General features: G+C 40.6%; 3 protein-coding genes across 6 annotated transcripts; 1 reads left to right on the forward strand and 2 right to left on the reverse strand.

Moving 5' to 3' along the window:
* Window positions 1-525: 525 nt before the first annotated feature.
* On the reverse strand, window positions 526-5,579 carry cnot9 (CCR4-NOT transcription complex subunit 9). 3 transcript variants are annotated; one of them, XM_035604125.2, is made up of 8 exons: window positions 5,199-5,578; window positions 4,767-4,922; window positions 4,544-4,659; window positions 3,786-3,895; window positions 3,556-3,665; window positions 3,191-3,289; window positions 2,969-3,060; window positions 526-1,593 (listed from the first exon to the last, which is right to left on the reverse strand). In XM_035604125.2, the coding sequence occupies exons 1-8, from the start codon at window positions 5,214-5,216 to the stop codon at window positions 1,425-1,427; spliced, it is 870 nt and encodes a 289-aa protein (XP_035460018.1). In that variant the 5' UTR covers window positions 5,217-5,578; the 3' UTR covers window positions 526-1,424. The 3 variants fall into 3 exon arrangements, with proteins under 3 accessions (XP_035460018.1, XP_035460017.1, XP_035460016.1); XM_035604124.2 differs by having other exon boundaries at window positions 4,767-4,952; window positions 5,199-5,577; XM_035604123.2 differs by having other exon boundaries at window positions 3,556-3,895; window positions 4,767-4,952; window positions 5,199-5,579.
* A 58-nt stretch (window positions 5,580-5,637) lies between these two features.
* Window positions 5,638-17,948, forward strand: usp37 (ubiquitin specific peptidase 37). Of its 2 annotated transcripts, none has more exons than XM_035604111.1 (24): window positions 5,638-5,798; window positions 7,203-7,431; window positions 8,446-8,596; window positions 9,461-9,549; window positions 9,633-9,748; window positions 10,119-10,196; window positions 10,442-10,530; window positions 11,164-11,257; window positions 11,349-11,504; window positions 11,862-11,993; window positions 12,173-12,296; window positions 12,515-12,762; window positions 12,877-12,994; window positions 13,148-13,227; window positions 13,471-13,635; window positions 13,849-13,902; window positions 13,994-14,141; window positions 14,226-14,445; window positions 14,761-14,927; window positions 15,412-15,472; window positions 15,846-15,961; window positions 16,128-16,197; window positions 16,703-16,841; window positions 16,997-17,948. In XM_035604111.1, exons 2-24 carry the CDS (start codon window positions 7,258-7,260, stop codon window positions 17,082-17,084), a joined length of 2,877 nt encoding a protein of 958 aa, XP_035460004.1. In that variant the 5' UTR covers window positions 5,638-5,798; window positions 7,203-7,257; the 3' UTR covers window positions 17,085-17,948. The 2 variants fall into 2 exon arrangements, with proteins under 2 accessions (XP_035460004.1, XP_035460005.1); XM_035604112.1 differs by having other exon boundaries at window positions 13,997-14,141.
* Window positions 17,949-18,172: 224 nt separating this feature from the next.
* On the reverse strand, window positions 18,173-20,324 carry ybey (ybeY metalloendoribonuclease). The gene is made up of 4 exons (XM_035604126.2): window positions 20,109-20,324; window positions 19,888-20,019; window positions 19,581-19,649; window positions 18,173-18,976 (listed from the first exon to the last, which is right to left on the reverse strand). The coding sequence occupies exons 1-4, from the start codon at window positions 20,316-20,318 to the stop codon at window positions 18,896-18,898; spliced, it is 492 nt and encodes a 163-aa protein (XP_035460019.1). The 5' UTR covers window positions 20,319-20,324; the 3' UTR covers window positions 18,173-18,895.
* Window positions 20,325-20,530: the final 206 nt, after the last annotated feature.

Raw genomic sequence — 20,530 nt, forward strand, 5'->3', positions numbered from 1 at the left:
TCTGTTAATGTACCGGTAAAAGGAAATGCAAGCTCATCGGTGAAGCCTGTAGGGCTGTTAGATGGAGCACTCAGCGAGCACAGGGGAGCCACTCTCATCTGACTGACAGGAGAAACCTAATTTTACAATAACTTCTAAACTTTCACTGGAATATCCTACAATTAAAAAATAAAATCACCCTAGAAAACGTTTTTGTGATGCTTGATCAAAATAATGGTAATCTGGGTTGAATATTGAATGTCTCAAATATACTGTAGTGTTGAAACTGTTGATTGACAATGACAATAATTAATGATTTCAGCCGTTGCATCTGGCGAAAATGGCAAATAGTTGATGGTTGAAGTTTGTGTGTCAACCATCAGACAGGGAAAATCCCACCTCCCCACTGTGAAAAGCAACAATGGATAACATTTCCTGTTGCTTAATGTCTTGTTTCTGAATGTGTTGTGCCCACAAGACATTCATAAACATGTTTTTCAAAATGATGGGCATTCTGCCTTTAACAGTGAATTTCCTGTAGTCAAGTTGGAAAGTGGAAAACATTTTATATATGAAAAAACAAGACCAGTTTTTGAGATTGCTTACTGGGCCACCAAACAGAATACCAGTTATGACAAAGTATAGAGAAACACATCCACTGTATTAGTAAAACTCCTAGAAATTATATATTTCAACAGAGGCTTGAAAATAAGAGAAACAACCAGTCACCTGGAAGATTAAAAAGTCTGATTTGAAATTTGCACAGAAAAAACAGTTCATACTGTGAAGTGGAATGGTACATCAAGTGACATGAGCAAAGTTGGGTGATATTTTAGAAGGATTGACTTAACCAAAGATACTGGCTTCTCACCAATGTAGCCATACTAGCATTGACCTGAATGTTGACAGACATGCAGATAATTAGTGCATTTAACTGCAGCAATAGATGTTTTACAGGCTTTGTTTTAATGTACATTTTCATATTTCACGTTTTACAGTTCAGAAACTACTGGTAGTTTTGATAATGAAGATTTGAAGTCACAAGAAGTGTGAGATGTCCCACAAAGACATATCTTTATCACAACATTTTAACCAACCAATCTTTGAGGGCACTTGCCAAATCTTTTTATGTCAAACACAAATATATGCCATTATCAATTTTATTACTGATATCTTTGAAAATCTATTTAATGGATCTATCTACTATCTGCCTGGCTCTTAAAAAAAGGTTTTCAGTCGTGACAGTAGCCTCAAGTGGCGGTGATGACACACAAATTTGTAGATATTAATCCACCCAACAGCAAAATATCTTCCTTCTATTATTATAGTCCCTTTAGTTTGCAGACAGTGTTATAGCACCACATTTGGCCGAACACAAAATCTAGACCGAGAGACTTTTGTGCTCTGTCCTTCTGTGTCCACTGGCAGCGCACACGTTGTCCCCATCACTGTGGAGCAAGGGGGATGCCTCTGGCATCAGTGACTTGACCCTCCTGCAGGTTCTTCACCAGCTGTGCAAGCCAGCGCTTAGTGGTGGTGTCGTCTTTCAGCACCTGGGCAAAGGTGCTGTCCTTCAGCTGGTCTGGCAAACACTGACGCAGTGCTTCTCTGGCTCTGGAAGGAACAAGCACAACATGTCACAAACCTAAGTACTTTTCTGTCAACAACATCTTACTATGATACACACAGCTCCTTGTGTTGGTGGCATACACACACTGTGCATCGGCATCCACACTCTTATTTCAAGCATGACCACTCCAGCTTTCCTTATATGCATTATTGATATTACTTAAATGGATAGTGGCGATAATGTATTTTGTAGAAACTATATTTGTAAACTTCAATAAGACGTGCAAAGGTTCACACAGGAAACTGGTTAACAAGTAAATACATGCAAGGCCTGTTTAGAAGGAGCAGAGAGGCTCTGATTAGTCACTGAAACCAAAATTTACCAAATCCTGGCCAATGTACAATTTTAAACTCAATTTGGCTCCAACAGGATTTACACTATTATGTAAAATTCATAACCCGCTGATAATGATGTTTGACTGGGTACACTCCTCTGCTCTCGTAGGCTGTTTTTCTCTCCTTCCCCACCTTAATATTATGGATTGAGCCATTTAACTCCACTTAAATTCAACTTACAAAAAAAATTGTATGTTCTCTTTTTATTCTGACCTCCCAATGTGCTGCTATGACTACCCATGAACAAATGCATGAAGTGATCGCCTGCATTGCTGCATCAGAGTGATCTTCACATCTCTTTTGGAAACAATTAAGCAGCAACTCACTAAATATGACCTTGTTCACACATGCACTGGTCCCTATATATTGGACACATGATAGTTTACTCAATAGTGTGCAGTAGGTTTGTCAATGAATGTTCTAAAAACGATTATAGAAATTTCATAATAAAGCATAAAAACAGACAGTGGGTTGTGAAAACTAATATTTGTACAAAAAAAAAAGGAAGGGAAAAAAAGAAAAGCACTATTGGTCTTTGGAGCGGCACAGAATACACAAAATGTTGGAATCAATGCTGATTTGGGCTAGAGCCATCTTGCCTTTTACACATGGGGAGGGCCAACGTTTTCACAGGGAGGTACAAGCACTGATATGAACGTGCACAGACTGGCTACCAGAGCAAAGAACATACCACAACACACATGGGAAGTGTGACTTCATTCTATGATCATGACACCATTACATCTTTACATAGATAATAGCCATTAGCCGCTATATTAGTTCTAAAATGCTGTGTATAAAACTTTTCACTGACAGTCACCACACACTGAATGTATGGCATGACTCATGGATCCTCCTAGTGGCAACTATTAATGATCACAGTCACATTCTCTGTCTCGTTCGAGTTTTCAGGGTTGTGAGAAGCTAAAGCCTAAAATCTTGGACAAATCACCACTCTATCGAGAGTCAAAGTTACAGCCGGTGACCACAAACAGTAAACTGCATCTGTTGAACACTGCGTTACCTGAGATTATCTGAGAGGCGAAGGTAACAGCGAACAACATGCTTCAGCAGACGTGCTGACGGTTCTTTCGAGAGCTGCAGCACCATTTTGCCCTGTAAAGAAAAATATGAAGATGTCATAATGACAGAACATATTTTGTCATTTATGCCAAGTGTCCCTATATGCAGAAAGACTTCAAAGGTCAATTCAACTGAATTCCGAGTTTTGACTCAGGACACTTACAAGGATCATGGCCACATGGGAGAAACGTTCATAAGTCTGGCATATGTAGGCCAGCCCTGTGTCATCCAGGAGAATCTTCTGCAGGATGAAAGTAGCAACCTGGCAAACAAAACAAAGAGATGAATGGTGAGCTGTACAATTCTGTTTCGCAGTGATATTATATTTATTTTCCTATAACTTCAGTTAAAGAGGGAACAGATTAAACTGTGTAAAATAGTTTGGCTAATGGATGAAGAGGGAAAGAATGAGAAAAATGTTGTGGAGGGACATGGTTTTAACTGATATACTAACAGTATTTCATAATTTGAGAAAGAGCATTTGTCTGGTAGAGGAGTGTCTGAAAAGCAGCTGTAATAGTTATGTACCGTCTTGGATAGTTCACTGCCTGACTCCATGATCCGGAGACACAGCGGGATGATTTCAGTGGTGAGGAGGAAGTTAATCACTTCTTGTTCATCTGTTTTGACCAAGGCACCTGCAAAAGAAATACAAAAAGACATCTTGTTGAGACTCATGGAGACACCGGTGTGTGTGAACAATGCCCATTTAAGAATTGAAAAGTCAATAAAGCAAATAAAGCAGCAGTGCAGTTTACCTATGACACCGAGGCTGGTGAGTCGCAGGTACTCAAATGGCCGTGTTTTGCTCACAGTGTGCAGAAAGGGGTAAAGGAAAAGAGGGATGTGGGCCGCAAGAAAAGCCGACCTGGTGAGAAACCAAGAATTAAAAGCACTTTAATCAATGTGACTTCACTCGGACCACACAGGAAATACATACGAAAAAGACATTACTTTGCCTTTTACTTGCTGACACCCAAAACAATGAGGACAGTAGAACATTACAAACACCTAAATTCATGAAAGGCTGGGAATAAAGCCTGAGCCAACTCCAGATTGAGGCGTGGGTGAGAGTTTGGAAAGATAAATTTACCAGACATGAGAGGGAATCTTTTTATAAGTATAATTAAAGTTTATTTTCTTATTTACATAAAGATAAAAAAAATCAAATGTCACGGAACCCAAAATATCAAAATGCACCTCTTCATTACTTGATGAACATTAATATGAAGTTTACTAAAAAAATTCAAAAAGTTTTTTCCAGCTCTGCTACACAAATGAAATGAAAAGACACACATACTTCTTCAATGATTCTGAGGGATAAATAAAAATATTTGCTGACATTTCAAGTTTCAACAAGTTCCGAGAATATTATGTCGGATGTAGTGAAAATCCCCATGTCCTTTATATAGTTTCTGGATATATACATTGTTTACTTCTGCAAACAGTCTGCCCTAACTAAAAGTAAATGAAAGAGAGCAATCAAAATTTTCCATTGTACTAAACTCCTCATTACCGTGTCTCAGGATGCGAGGCGACACACTGCAGAAGTGCCAGGGCGTTACACACTCTGTTAGACTGGTGAGCTGTAAGTGTGGGTGGATTTATCGATGGATAGATGTTCACTATCTCCTGGAAAAACAAAATCAGATGGAGGGGGCACACACCAGTGGATGAATGTAAACACTCGGATAGTAACCACAAAGATTGTGCAGTTATAAATACGACATGGGTCATACCTGCAACAGAGCAGCAATGGTTCCACAGGAGTGCCAGAGCATTGGAGCAAGGTCTGGCACAGATTCACGCTTCTTGCTCAGTTCCAACAAGGCGTTTTCTCTGGTTTCGGGGCTGGACAGCTCATTGATCCACTGGTAGATCTTCTCCCGGTCCACCTGGGCCAGGGCAGTGACATTAGTCACAGCCTGGAAAACAAAGGGTCTAGAAGTGACTGATGTGTTCATCAATGTAATTTAATGAAATATTGGATATATATGAAGCGATGAATGTGGAAGTAATTTGGAGACCTTAATGCGGAGTTGAAACGTGTTACAGAAAGAAAAAAATGATGAAAGCTACTCATATGCTGCTGAGTAAGATGGTTTTAGCAGCTTTGAACACACTTGAGACACTGCATGATAAGATACGTTACGCTGATGTTAGATACTCACTGCTCCAGTCGCCAGCATTGTCGGAACCCCTCAGTCGTCCTAAATACGTAGTTGAAACGACTTTATTACCTGAAGTGTGGCGTAGCGTCAAACTTAATAAGGAGGCAATGGAACAAAGTTCGCGTGGCTAACACACAGCACGGACAGCTAGCCCGAGTTAGCTGTTAAAAGTCGTGTCAAAAGGACGCCGTAAAGAGCGTACATCAAAACTGCAGGCAACATATCTTCATTGTGATAGCAGGATAAAACCTCAACGTCGTCGCTTCCGCGAGTCGAGGTCAGATTGAAAGCTATTAATCGAATAACAAAATGCAGAAACGATTTCTATTTTTTGGGGCAATGGTGGAAACGATAATACAAACTCTCAAAATATCGCGAGATGGGGATCAGACTCACTCTCGGTTTGCACTTCCGTTGTCAATTTTCACATTCCCGCCATCATCGCGCACTGCTGCGAGGCGTCGTGTGCGGGTGCACTGTCAACAACACACGTACTGGGGAGCAGGTGAATGCCGGCAAAACAAACTTTCTGCTCTTGTAGGACCCACGGAACCCCTACTGTGTTTTTAAAGTTTCAAGAGGACCACATCTCATCGACAGGTAAAGAAGTGCGGCGAAGAAATCAAACTGTGACACTGTTCCATCATCCAAATTACATGCAGGCAAATTAGCCAGTTAGCTAGCGCCAGCTAGCCTGCTAGCCGACTTGCTAACGTCGGCCTCCTCTATCCATTCAGCGCCTGTAGAGGAGGGGACGACATTACCTGCATCCCAGACATTCAGCTTAGATCTAGTGTCAACATGGCGAGATCCTCATCACTTTGCTGGTTTTACACATGTATGTGACTGCACTTGTCTTGGCTGACTATCGCTATCGTTAGGTAGAACTAAGAAACGCTGGTCGTTGCTTGTTGGGCTAATTTGATGGCTAATGCAACCACAGGCTGAACTGGCTGTAAATGGTACCGATCTCCAGTGCCCACTTTGTAAAATATTCCCAGTTTGTTGTCAAAATCGCGCTGCTTGTGTATTCGCAGTGTCTTAATTAGCTGTGCGCCTTTGGCAGTTGCGTTTGGGTGCTTTTGGTTGACTTAGAGTTTGTTGTGATTTTCAACAAGCACACTAGTGACGCTTTGGGTAGCACGGGCATGTTCATGTTTATTGGTTGATTTCGCTAACTAACGTAAACGTTGGAAATGTTTGCAACAGCTATGTTAACGTGCATGTCAGTAGTTTTCCACGCGTTGTGTTTGAATGAGACGAGTAATGTTAGGCCTGAAGATTGCTTTCTAATAAGTGAGTTTATCGTTGAGCTCATCAACCTGCTTTAATGTCAACTGTCTAAGGAGCAATGACAATAATGACAGTTTGTGTTTATTGACTAAACTGTTTAGTAACTTTGTGCAGTGGTATTCGGGCACACTGATATGGTTGAGGATAATTCGTTCTAATCAATTTTTCTATATAGGCTAGACATTGCTGTTTGTACCGATGCCGTTAATATAATTTGTATTGACTTTCGAAGCTGTGGTGGAGAGGAGGACAATGAACAGACTGTTATCTTTCAAGGATAAACCCTGACCACCCCGACCACCCTCTCCACCACACACTGGACAGGCAGCAGAGCTCCTTCTCCATAAGACTTATCATGCTTTGCTGTCTCAAGGACCGTTAGAGGAAATCTTTCCTGCCACAAGCCATAAGACTGTACAACACCTCACCCCTGTCTGACAGAGAGACTCTGTCTAACACAAATCACGGCACATTTGCACCTTCATGTTACTAGGTTCCTTTGCACATTTTGGGCAACAGATTACACATACTGCATTATTTCATGTCCATTCTTCATATTTATTTTCCTTATTCTCTATATTTTTGTTGTTCATATTTGTATATTTTGTGAGGTGAGTTGTGTGATACCTGCTGCTGTAACACCAAATGTTCCCAGTTTGGGATCAATAAAGTACCTATCTTATCTTATCTCTTATCTTATCCATTGTTCAGGATTTGTTCAATCACAAGTCCCAGGCTCCGACGCGCACCATCTGGATAGGAAGCCATGACAACCATAGTGCCCAAACTCTCCAGCGGTGGTGCTGTAAGGATCCGCTTTAGCAGCATCGACGTGGGCACCACCAAATGGAAAGAAGGAACTTTTGAGATTCTGGAAAAGGACAACAAAGTCAATCTCTGCCTAAGATTCAACTGCGGCGGCGCTTCCAAAACTTTCCAGGTTTTGTTCAGTTTGTTTTGTCATTCTTCATCAGTTAGGGGTGTAACTACAAAGGCATTAGGACTAACAAGCAATGTCGTTGTCAATGAATTATCTTGAAAATTGGTCAAATTTTTTAAATCTCCGCTTTAGAAACTTGATCCGGGTAGTTGTGGATTCTTCTTCCTTCAGTATCTAAATATTACTGAGTATCTAGATATCACAGATATTTAGATACTAGATTCATTGCTTGTCGTTAATCTGGAAAAGATTGGCTATGGCTATTTTATACAACTAGCAGTGAGACATAACCTCACACCCGGCCAGTCCCTTAACCTTGCCCTCATTTACTTTGTCAGTTTCAAGGGTTTCACTGACAATTGCAGTAGTAATAGTGTGAAATGTAAAATAAACCTTAAGTTAGAAACACCTGAAAAACTAGATGCTGTATTCATAATGAATATGTCATCCACTTATCAGAAGGTTGGTGGTTTCAACCCCAGCTCCTCCCGCCCGCATTTCAAAATTGTCCTTGGCGGCTGCGCCGGCAGTGTGTTAATGGTGTGTTATAGAAAAGCATGGCATGTAGAGGCACTGTATGAATGTGTGTGTGTTAATGTGACATGTCAAGCACCTAGAGTGGTTAATACTAGAAAAGTACGTGCAGTGGACAATACAATCCATTTACCACAACCGTTACTACAAACAGTATTGAATGTAAATAGTCATGAAAAACAAGTTAAGTTATATACTTTTATTAAAATAACCATATAAGGACGTAAGCTCAAGTGATAATAAAAAGGTGCAGACTTTTTTTCTGTTTGCTGTCAAACTGTGAAGGATTACTGATATGTCCCTGGTCACTCATGGTCATGAGATATATGTATATATGTTTGTTTGAATCTGGTGTTTTGTTTTTTAAAGGTAGTGACTGACAAAGTTGAATTGGGGTCATTCATCAAACTGCAGTTGAAATTCGCACTAAATCTAAATGAGCTGTAGGCAGGCTCAGGAATTGTTTTCTTGTCCCCTCAGCTGAACCAGAACGTAAAGAGCATCAACCAGAATGTGAGTCGAATCATTCTGACTTTGAAGGACAGCAGCGTAATCACCTTGGATAAGGTGCCTCCGACTTTGGTTCAGAAGACTAAAGAATACCTGGAGAAGCTGAAGCAGGGAAAGCCAGGTAATTACAACACTGCTCATTTTAAACAATTGCATACATATGTTCATTGCTCACAGCATGATAAGGGTGTGATGTATACTGTCATATTCGTTCCCTGGTAATTACGCGGCAGAATGTGAAGTTACAGCTTTCCTTGAGTTGTATTTCTCAAGTTAATGTTGAACTGGTACAGATGGACATAAATACCCGTGACATGTACCCAAGATTCATGGTCGGTGAACATTGATACATTTCTTAATTTCGAACCGATTATAGTCACAACCCTTCAGCCACAGACACATATTTGGATGTTGGATATCATTGTCAATCCTGACTTCATGATAAAGACAGCTGCAACCTATTTGCCTCGGATCTTTAATTCCCTCTCACTCAGGGTCTCACTCAGAATGGACTCACCCATCCCGAGTGTGACAGTAACATGTACAGTACTAATACTTATTCCACTGGTATCCCATTAGACTGACTTAATGTTTACTGACAGCAGGCCTCTAGTTACACGCATAAATAAAGGTACTAATATATATGTAATTTTCGTCACAATACGCGACACCGTTTGCTAAACTTTTTTTGAAGTTGACAATTATAGCTCAAACCAACTCCAAAATATACCGTTTAAAATTCACAGCTGTCCTTCATTATTTCCTGTTTAGTTTTGCATTTACCAACTCAGTACAAATAAATTGCTTTTGTGGTGAAATGGGCATACAGTCAATCAGAGTTAGTCAGTGAGGCAGCTACAGGCTGTGCTAGTTAGTTAGTAACATATTATGGTGTTTTCTGAGAAGATTCATAATCCCAAACTGAAATGTTCCAGAGTAACTTCATTCTTTTGTCCTGAGGTCTTTTTGTTTCTTAATTTCGTAGTTTTGAAGTCATCCCATGGAAGTGCAAACTTCAGTGTGCTTGGGAACCGCTCTGTGAAAAATGAGACTAATCCGTCGGGGGAGAGACAGGTAAGCAAAAGTTCAAGCAAACTTGAAAATATTTAGGCAAATGTAAGTTTGACATAGTTATCCAGACACCTAATATGTTCCAGACAACACCAAGGCGGCAGAGCGCAGAAGGCCGAGAGGACACAACACCACGGAAGCCTCTGGGCAGTCCAAGCAGAGCCGCCTCCACCCCCACTCGCACTGGACTCTCTGAGAACAGGTATGATGTCGCAATTGCTATAGTTATGTCTTGTGAACAATTTGATCATGTTGAATGTGACTTGAGGTGATGATACTTGTCATGAACCTTTTTTTGGATGCAATCATTTTATCCTAAATTCTATGGGATTAAGTATTAAGAACTATTTTTATAACTCAAGTGTGATGTTTGGTGAGTAATGTTAGGCATTCTTCCACTTCCTAGAATCTGTGGTTGTTTGTTTTTATCTTATTTTTTAGAAATGTTTGTTATTTTATCAGATATTTGGGACAGTAAACCATACACACCACATAAAGTCAAACCTCAGCAGAATTGATTCCCAGTTTAGGGATAGCTAGTTCAGGCTTGTGACAGAACTCCTGTCTTTCAGGAGTGAGAAGAGAAAGAGACTCCTTAATTCTGAAAGTGACCTGAACGAGGACTACCCCAAGGAAAATGACTCCTCAAGGTAAAAGCAAAACACCTCACTGCCCAGACTGAATATTTGTGGCTTTTTCTGACCAGTCTTTTCGTTGTTATTTTTTACGGCGTCTGTTAGACAAATATGAGAAAGTTGGTAATACATTGCTGTCTGTGGAAAAATGTAAAACTTCAGATTGTAGATGAGTGGCAGACAAAAAACTTTATCTTGGCATAATAGGCTTTTTTTAAATTAAAAAAAATAACATCAAAAATATTTATACATTTCCTCAGCAACAACAAGGCCACTTCAGACCCATCTAGGAAGTTTCTCCTGAGCTGCAAAGAGAAGCTGAAGCAGGGAGAGGAGAACAGGAGCTCAGGTAAACTTCTCTGTTCAACTCAGCATCAGCACCCTCTAGTGAATATATGGCTGGTTATGTCTTAAATTACCTCCACCAAGGACATTATGTTTGTTTGTTGATTTGTCAGCAAAATTACACAAAAGTACTGGACCGATTTTGCACCAAATTTTGGTGGTGTGAGGAATGCATCCAATTTTGGTTGAAATCCAGTTAAACGGGCAGGTCCAGGAATGTTTTATTACCATAAATTAACATTCACACAAATTTAGGGCATTTTTCCAATTTTTGTCAATTTCTCTAGAAACAATGTCTGCACGGAGAAGCAAGAAATCCTACGTATTTATGGTGTCAAGATCTATGAGTTCATACAATTTGATCCTGATCCAGATAATAACTGGAAGAAAATGTGTCATTGGTATTCACTCTGCTTTGTGCCATTCTATTCACTTGTGTATTGAAACATTTAACAACACTTACTTTTACCTCTAGGTTGTGTAGTCTGTGTTGCTGTGTTGACTTTTAATTTGACTAGAATCAGGAAAATATTAGCTTGCTTGTAAAAATGTACCTGCATAACTTCAGGAGATTTACAGCATTTTTGCAAATTTTGGGGCCTTAAACACACTTCCTTATTGCCACGCCTTTTCTCAGCTCAACTGGGTTCAACTCCCCTTCAGCCATCATCATTCTATGGCAGCCGATCTGTGACGAAAGACTACTGCCAGAGCCACTCTTTTCTGGAAAGGTAGTTTTCCTTAGTGTTAAGCTAAAAAAAAGGATCAACAAAATGCTACCAAATCAGTTATTAACCCTCCTCTGCTCAAAAATCCCCTCAGGCCATCCAGTACAGCACAGAGCACCACAGCCAAGAGAAGCCTCATGCTGCCCAACCACTCCACACCCTTCAAGAAGGTACGTCCCTCTGTGGACTACGGCGGTTGGAACAAGCAGAGGCCCTCCACCCTGGCACAGCCTCAGCCCCCACTGCAAGGGTAAGAACCAGCCAGATGGGCTCCATTAAATGTGAAGAGAGAATGGATTGCAAATACTGTGAATACCTTAAACCACAAAAACTGTACAACAGCAAAGAAGCTGATTTAGCTTGAGTAAAGAAAAAAAAATCTGTCTCCAAAAGTCAGTTTTGTGCTTTTGATTTATTGGATTGACCTTGTCCTTTGGAAAGTTATGCTAAAACATTTTCTAACATCATAAAAAAACAGGTGTTTGCTCTCAAAGTGAGTTTTAAAGGAAAATAGATTTGTTTGGCCCCTTTTTGTGGGGAGGGGAATGTTCTCCAACTTTTTTAAGACGCCATTTAATGTGCAATTCTTTCAATGTGTATGTTGCAGTTTTTCCAACCTGGGCAACACTTGCTACATGAACGCCATCCTGCAGTCTCTTTTCAGCCTTCCCTCTTTCTCCAATGACATGCTGAGGCAAAGCATACCGTGGAAGAAGGTGCCCATCAATGCATTACTCAGGTACTATATTATGATTGTTTAGCATCTGTAGATGGCTGTTTTTAAATTTTCTTGTGCATTGGTAGTTGACCCCTTTTTTAAAAACCTGCATAAATATGCTTTTAGCACTGTTTTTGGATATATTTGCAAAGACAAGTTTTAAAAGCTTTCACTTTATTCTGCGCGCTATCTACACTCAGGCGTTTTGCTCACCTCATGGTGAAGAAGGACGTTGGCTGTCCAGAGACAAAAAAGGACCTCTTGAGGAAAGTGAAGAGTGCCATCTCGTCCACAGCTGAGCGCTTCTCTGGAAACATGCAGAATGTAAGACCTCTAGAATCAGCAGTGTACAACTGTGGTGCACTTAATACTATAAAAAGTAACTTAATAGATTTAAAAATAGTGTAGTTGTTGTAAAGGTGGTGACAAATGTTAAACAGATTCAAAAACGGATCTCTAAAATATGAATAATTCTTATAAAAGAATAACCATATTTCTTCATTGTGCTTAATTGAGTCCCCCTGTATCACAATGTTTGTCAGGATGCTCATGAGTTCCTGAGCCAGTGTTTGGACCAGTTGAAGGACGACGTGGAGAAAATGAACAAGAGCTGGACAGATGAAGCTTCAGCATCCTCATCACCCTCTGTGTTGTGTGAGAGTGGCCAGGAGGCAATGTCATTATCAGCCAAGGCAGAGCCTGGTGAAGAGGTGGACACATCTCGCATCTACACCTGCCCTGTGGCAGTTAACATGGAGTTTGAGGTGCAGCACACCATCAACTGCAAAGGGTGAGGCCTGTCTCCTCTTCCATCATCAGAATCTGTCTTTGCAATGTATTTGCACAAACTGTTAGGGACTGGAGAAAATTGAATTTATGTTATTGCTTCTTTGTTGTTAAGCAGCTGTGGAGAGGTAGTAACCAAGCGAGAGCAATTCAACGACTTGTCCATCGACCTACCAAGGAGGAAGAAGACTCTCCCACTTCGCTCTATCCAGGATTCTCTGGATCTCTTTTTTAGGGTGAGTCTTTTGTTGTGTACAGTTGGCTGACCAGGTCCATTCACGGATTCATCTTTGTCCACTTGTCAAAGCTCTTGTAAATTAATGCAACTTGATTAACTGGATATATTATGTTTGAACATTTTGCGATAGAAGCTCCTTTTACTTTTGCAGATGGAGGAAATCGAGTACTCGTGTGAAAAGTGCAATGGAAAAGCGGCAACTGTTACACATAAATTCAGCAAACTGCCCAGGTATCCAGCCACGCACGATTAGAGTGAAATACACATGCACATTGACAAGGTGGCACACATACAGTTGGACACATTTGAGAGTTAAGTAGAATCCTAATGTTGGTAGCTGCTAAACCCCAATTATAATCTCAACTGGCATTTCTTGTAAGCTTCTATGGATAATGTAATGTTATGAGAAGTACTTTGAAGTAAACGAAGAAACCAACCGTTTTTCTGTTTTGTCTGACTCTGTCCTCCTCACAGAGTGCTCATCCTACACCTCAAACGTTACAGCTTTAACGCTCAGCTGTCTCTGAACAGCAAGCTGGGCCAGCAGGTGGTGATTCCTAGATACCTGACCCTGCTGTCCCACTGCACCGAATCCACGCGACCTCCTGTTAGTCTCGGTTGGAGTTCCCAAGCCTCTATGTAAGACATCCACAACCCCTTAAAACACAATATGAAAGAACTTCAAACATTTCACACTTTGGGTAATTACATCCTGAGCTATTTATCAAATGAGTGAGGTTTAAGTGAAAGCTTTGCAGTTGACTTGGATGCATTTAATTTAGCACCATTGGCTGAGAGGTAATGGTTAATTAACTTGTAGTAAATATCGTCTGTTTTCTTTGTTTTTCTCAGGTCCAGAACACTCAAAACGTCACAGTCTGTAAACTCTTCCACAGCACCACTCCGGTAAGTCTCTGCAACACACAAACAGAAAACAAAGACTGCATATCTACTTTTGGCTTGTAAAATGAATGACTGAACTTATGGCTGTGTGTAGAAGGATTGGAGGTAAAGTGGCAAACTCTGGCTGCACCTCTATCCTCATGGACTCTGACTGTGAAGAGGAGATTAACCGAAGGGCTAGCGCAAGTCGCAAGCGACGCCTCAGCAGCTGTCTGCCTGATGATGATGACCGACCGGAAGAAGTAAACATTTGCTGCCATTGAAATTTATGATTCAGTCTCAGTTCTTCTCTGTTACTCTAATAACACAGTTTGGTTTGTTCTTAGCGGGGGGCAACAATAGATTCAGCAGACTTCAGTGGCATAAATGATGATGAAATGCTGGCCGCAGTGCTGGAGATGAGTCGTCAAGAGGCCGGGTTCTCTGCTCCCCCTCCCCTGGAGGATGAGCCAACCAGCAGCCCAGACACAGGGTTTGGGGACACAGACGTCCATGACCTGGCCTATCACACAGATCTGCTGGAAATGGACAGCAAACAGCCTGCAGGTTAGTCCAACATCTTGAGGTTAAGACAGTAAATGGATTGGGTTTCTTCAGAAAGCAATAAGAGTGATTGTATCAACACGAGTTACATAGAAAAATGTATTCATTTGGTCTGCATCAGTCAGTTGTCTTGCTACTACACGCTGCTTGAAATCAAAGCTTACTACATTCACACAAAACCTGGGTTGGCTGAAATATGAATATATTTTAAGAGAGTTAACATTATTAAACTAGAGTACATAGATGTTAACATAGAGAAAGCTTTACTCATATTTTACCATGAAGTTAATTGCTTTTGTATGTGTTGTTTTTGTGTAGATGTGCTGGATTCCTTGGATCTGACCATGGATGAGAACAAGGAGAACCAGACTCCGGAGGGTGTGCAGCAGCAGGGCGAGCTGGACTGGGTTCAGCAGTACAGTCTGGATCAGGAGAGGGAGGAACAGGAGCTGCAACAGGCTCTGGCCCAGAGCCTTCAAGAGCATGTAAGCTCAAAGGCCATGTGACATCTGCAGTGATTTCCTCAACGCTGTACCTTCATAATGCAGCACTGTAATACAATGCAACGACTACCTGCGTCAACAATGCAGATTTCATCTAATCAGTGGGATGATGGGCTAACAACTTGTACCAAAATCCAAATTTTCCCTTTCTGCAAACCTAATGAATAACGTTGACCATCCAGTCTGACATTGTGTTAGTTCCTTTTACTCGTCTTCAACATATAATAGATCTCACTAAAGAATGTCGTAAGCAGAGATGAAATGCAAATAGACATGACTCGAGGGAAAACTAATTGTTGAAACTCAATATTTTGGTCACACCAATTCCCAGCACGTGTTATATCAAGGCACTTTACATAGTAAGATCAACAGCTTACAATACTATAGAGAGAAACCAGAGAAAATCAAAGTTGTGTGCAAGCAGTTGAGTGATGTAATACCTTGTCCCACACCTTCCTCCATACAGGAGGCCCAGGAGATGAGAGAGGATGACGATCTGAAGAGGGCCACAGAGCTCAGCTTGCAAGGTACGGGTCAAAAATTGTTTGCATGTTGAGCAGCTGGCTGTTGAAAATCTTGAGCCTCTGACGCTTGTCTGTCAGTGAGCAACTTTGGCAGAACATCGATTTCTTTTTTTATGTCTGTTTTTGTAGTGGTGGAAGCAGCAAGTGAGAAAGAATTCTCACAAATTGAATGCAGTTTCTTCTGATGTTTCATGTTGACCTTTCCTTTTTTCCACACAAAGACCCCAGACTGTTAACACCCATGCAAAGTTCAACTTTCTGGTTCCAGTTGCAAATTTAATTCATTCTATGTTCTCCATAAAGAGACCGTTTAATCCGACTCATTGTTCTATGAGAACTGTTCAGGCCTGAATCAATATCCCTTCTCACCCCACAGAGTTTAACAACTCCCTGCCTGAGCTGCTGTGCTCAGATGAAGACTCCGGTAATGAGGATGTGCTGGACATGGAGTACACTGAAGCAGAGGCTGAAAACCTGAAGAGGAACGCTGAGGTGCGTAACATCCTGCATCTGAACTATGTCTGCCTTGATTGAAACTAGTGGAATGGTCTATATTATAAGTAAAAGCTAGTCATCATCTCTACAAAACTTCTCTAGTTGCACTAGTGATAGTTGCTGTGAACTGGAAGGTAACCTGCTCTCTAACTCTTATCTACAGAGCGGAGACCTGGCCAACTCTTTTAGACTCATCAGTGTTGTCAGTCACATTGGGAGCAGCTCTTCCTCTGGTGAGTGTCTGTGTGTGTGTGTGTGTGTGTGTGTGTATGTAGATGAATCCTCTGTTGACATTTATGTAAACTACTGCATTGGAGTCATCATACATGTACATCAAGTATAAACATCTCCAATCATGTGACATGGCTGTGAGGATACAGCTTTTTGTGACAAAAGACTACACTACATGATTTTACTGATTTGCTCCGTGGAAGAATTAATACATTTGTGCTAAAAAACCCAACCAGTACAGTGCCAAGTTTTTTGTTTGGGAGACTACCTAGATGAGTGGTGATTTAACATTAGAGGTAAACTATGGAGACTGCTTAATATTTAAATTCACATTTAATCATAAGGTTAGGAAGAAGCCTGCTGATGGAGACTGAATTTCATACAGTATCTTTTACCTCTCGTATAGTCGTTTGTTGTCACCATGTCCACATCAGGGATATCGTGGCACATCACTACCTGTCCTCCCACAAGTGTCCGTGCATGAAATTTGTTTGTCTTCCACCCTAGGCCACTACATCAGTGACGTGTACGACATGAAGAAGCAGTCATGGCTGACTTACAATGACCTGGACGTGTCACGCACACAGGAAGCAGCTGTCCAGCGAGACAGAGACCGCAGTGGCTACATCTTCTTCTACATGCACAAGTGAGTTGGCAGAATAGCAATGTCATGTAGCATTTGTACCATAATATAAGTGACCAACCTCTCTTCATTTTACCTGTTGTGTTGGATAAATCACTATCTGTGCATTCATAGCAGAGGACTTGGCATGAATGCTTTTCCACACGTTGTTTCCTTAGGGACGTGTTTGAACAGCTGTTCGAGATGGAGCGAGCTGGAGCCAGCAGCACTTCAGAGGCAGGAAGAAACGTCCTGCAGCCCCTCTGAACAAGCAACCATACACACCGCTGAACTCTGCTAGATGGAGCTCTTCTCTGAACAACTTTGAGTACTACTGATTGCCGTCCTTTTTTGGTCATCCTTAGGCACTTCTCCACGAATCACTTAATGCCAGTCTCAGTAAGCACCTGTAAATGCCAACACTTGCTACTCTGTCAAGACTCTTTAAGATACCAGAAATGCAGTTAAAATCGTCAATGGATCAATATTTTGCCTCCATGATTTTGGGGCTGGAGTTTTTCTTTCCTATTTTATCAAACAACTGTTTCGTAAAGGTTTTTTCTGTTTCTTGATATACTTTAAACTTTAATGCAGTTCATTCAGACGTATGACTCAAAATCTATCAAACACCAGATGCTACTGGTGCTTCTGATTTTGTTTTGCAGGCCCTTTATTTCTCATATAAACTAAATAAATATATATTCTATGTTGGAGTATAAGCTATTATAGAGTTAAAGGGTTGTTGTATTTAACGGGAACATTTGGTGCAATATTTATGTTGTGGCACAAATTGGCCAATTCAAATCAGCTTTCTGTCGGTGTGTGTGGATGTTTTCCCAGTTTCTTTCTGTGCTTGACTAATGAGCTAATTTTTGTGTGGCCTTCTCCATATTTTGCAGACTTAGAAAGAAATCATTCAGCTCAGTAGTAACATGGCCTGTTTTTATAGAGTTTTTCTCAGTAAGACCTTGATTCTTTTGGGGTTTCCTGAACTTGTGCCTCCCAAGAAAACTTTTATAAACATGTACAAGCTATACTTTGAAAGTTGCACAACTGTGTTGCTTTTAGTGTTTGTCAAAACTCAATGTCTAGGTCAGATTTTTCTCTATAAAAAACAGATTTTTCTATTTATTGAAGACTAGGTTTGTGTCTTAATTAACCCATCGATATATGCCATGGCAAATACAAGACATTGATAGCAGATCACAATGGAAGCTAGCTATAACATAATGTCTCTCGTTTCATCATCCTTAAGGCCAGTATACAGTACTTGACACCCAAGACCTCTGCTAACCTTGCTGAACTAGTTCCTATCAGATGTGCTTAAATATAGAATGAAGCAAATGGGAGAAGTGTTATATCTGTATTGGTTTTAATACTAGACAGTTGTACAGCGATTAAGTTGCCACTTAAAAACAAAATCACACTGAAAGATGGTTGTATTGATGGACATATTTGAACCACACAAGATTTTTTTCAACTTCCCACAAAAACAAACTCTACAAAGTATAATAAAACATGAGTAATAATAAATTTGTACCAAATATATGCGTAAAGTTAGGTTTTTAGGAAGTGTCCAGCATCATTAGCTGACTTCCTGGAACAAAGGTTTTCTGTTGCACCATGGACACCTGGTTATGACATCTGACAAGTTATGCAGAATTGTGTTCGGCCCCTTGAATTTGCATTTCTGAAATGTGGTGTTTTCTGGAACACCCTGTCCCAAACGCAGTGTAAAGAGGATAAAATGTATTTGTGAAGTTAGAATGAACAGCTTTTTCTACCCTTCATACACAACTGACTCTTCCTAAAGCAGATTTTAATAAAATATTACAGTTAAAGTGCATAGAGTTTTTAATTTGTTGTTTCAAAAGCTTCAACACAGGTCCAGTGTCTCAGGATGTCCACAATATAAAATTCTTCAGGAAACAGCAGGAAATATTTGTTGTAAATGTGATGGAAATATGTGTCGGGACAGTGAATAAAATAGTCCACTTGGTTGTAGTACAGTGTACAAGCAATATCAAGCACCACAGCTAATAAAAGTTGGAGGTGACAGTCAAAGTCATCTATCGTGATCACGTCTTCATCAGTGATTGAAGGTGACGCCCTGTGAGTCTGTTGTACTCACTGAGGATGTAGCTTTCTCTCTGTAGCATCTGCAAGCAAATGCAAACTAGTCTTTATAATCTGAGCAGAGTCATTTAAACGTGTTGAACTTGATTTAACTGCATTTCAAAAATTAATGGGGGGGCTTTTTCCCATTTAAAGGGCCAGTTAACCCAATTTTAGCATTTTTGTTGACCTGTCAAGAAAAATCATGTTGAAAGCTAAAAAATATATACATGAATGATTGAACAGCAAAACGTCTTCCTCAAATCTGCTTCCATTACTGTGCAGAAGTTAAAACTATTCCATGAAAAATATAGAAAATTCTCCAAAAAAACCCAGCATGTTTTGCAGATTATTGACAGCAACATATAATCTGTCTGTATCTGTAAAGATATTTTATTGATTCACTTTCTAGGTAAAATTTTCCAGTGCTCAGAAAACCAAAATTTGATTTGCTTCGACTGCATTTGGTTGGAGCAGGGACTCTGATACACACATCTGGAACCATAAGGTGAGATGAGACCAGGGTCTAAAACTAATAATCTCTGCATGGACCGCAGGAGAAATTACAGTGAGAAATCATGTTCCTCTGTAGTTTGGGCAAACTGACCCTTTAATTGTGTTGTGCACATTAAGCTTCTCCAAACAAACCTCAGTCCATTCTTCCTTTGACTCATGCCTGTAGCCCAACAGGTGACAGATACCATGTGCCGTGACAACCTGAAACGTGAGCAAAAGAATGCAACTAACAATTAACACCAGACACATGCCATTCATTTCACAGGTAAAAGAGGGTAGGTTACAACACATACATACTGAAGGGTGGTAAAAGCTACAGTGTAAGATTCAAATTAATGGTTAAATACTGTTTTACTATAAGCATCAACCATTCTGACAGTTGACAAATGTTTATCACATAAAATGAAACGGCTCATCTGTCCAGCCCTGAACTACTCACAGTAAGAGTGTCGTGTAGATCCAGGGATTCCTCCTGACACTGCTTTTTCACAAACTCGACCCCCAAGAAAATGTCCCCAAGGTTCAGCTCATCCCTAAGAAGGGGGCAAGGCAGCTTACCAGGTCTTAGGTCCTGTAAACACGTGCAATTAATGTCGGCGACAGCAGGAGGAAGTCAATGAATGAACAGCTTTACTCACATATTTATGCAGCCATGTTTACCTCGTAGAATGGGAACGAGAGGACATCCGTAGGCAGATTTTTCTTTCTGTAGATGCTATTAATTTGCTGAATCCTCTGGTTGTCCACGCAAATGATTCCCACATCAAATTTCTGAATGCCCAGGATGTGCCTCAGTGTTTCAACGTCCTTGCGCAGTCTGGCGCGGCGAAGAGGCACCACCTTTTGGAGATTCCGAAGTACTACTCCCATTTTCAAACTCGAGACAAAACAGCTATTAAAAAACTCGAGACATGTGTAGACGTTAAAACTGAACCTCTCCGACAACGGTCACAACCAGTGCAGCAGCTAGTTTAGGAGAACTGTTGGTTAGCTTTGCGTTAGCCGCGACCGACGTTCAACCGTTCCGAGCAGGCAGAATTCAAGGTGACACACCGTGGCTTTATTGAGATAAGTTGCCTAAA

Source organism: Scophthalmus maximus, chromosome 14, assembly GCF_022379125.1.
Source record: "Scophthalmus maximus strain ysfricsl-2021 chromosome 14, ASM2237912v1, whole genome shotgun sequence".
NCBI classification, from domain to species: domain Eukaryota; kingdom Metazoa; phylum Chordata; class Actinopteri; order Pleuronectiformes; family Scophthalmidae; genus Scophthalmus; species Scophthalmus maximus.

Coding starts and splice junctions, on each gene's coding strand:
- cnot9 (XM_035604123.2), bottom strand. Junction 4,660..4,766: donor CCATTGCTGCTCTGTTGCAG/GTATGACCCATG, acceptor TTGTTTTTCCAG/GAGATAGTGAACATCTATCC. Junction 3,290..3,555: donor GCAGTGAACTATCCAAGACG/GTACATAACTAT, acceptor TTTGTTTGCCAG/GTTGCTACTTTCATCCTGCA.
- usp37 (XM_035604111.1), top strand. CDS start 7,258: ATGACAACCATAGTGCCCAAACTCTCCAGCGGTGGTGCTGTAAGGATC. Junction 15,473..15,845: donor CACAGAGCTCAGCTTGCAAG/GTACGGGTCAAA, acceptor CTCACCCCACAG/AGTTTAACAACTCCCTGCCT. Junction 16,198..16,702: donor TGGGAGCAGCTCTTCCTCTG/GTGAGTGTCTGT, acceptor CTTCCACCCTAG/GCCACTACATCAGTGACGTG.
- ybey (XM_035604126.2), bottom strand. CDS start 20,318: ATGGGAGTAGTACTTCGGAATCTCCAAAAGGTGGTGCCTCTTCGCCGC. Junction 20,020..20,108: donor TCTCGTTCCCATTCTACGAG/GTAAACATGGCT, acceptor ACGTGTTTACAG/GACCTAAGACCTGGTAAGCT. Junction 19,650..19,887: donor ATCTACACGACACTCTTACT/GTGAGTAGTTCA, acceptor CTCACGTTTCAG/GTTGTCACGGCACATGGTAT.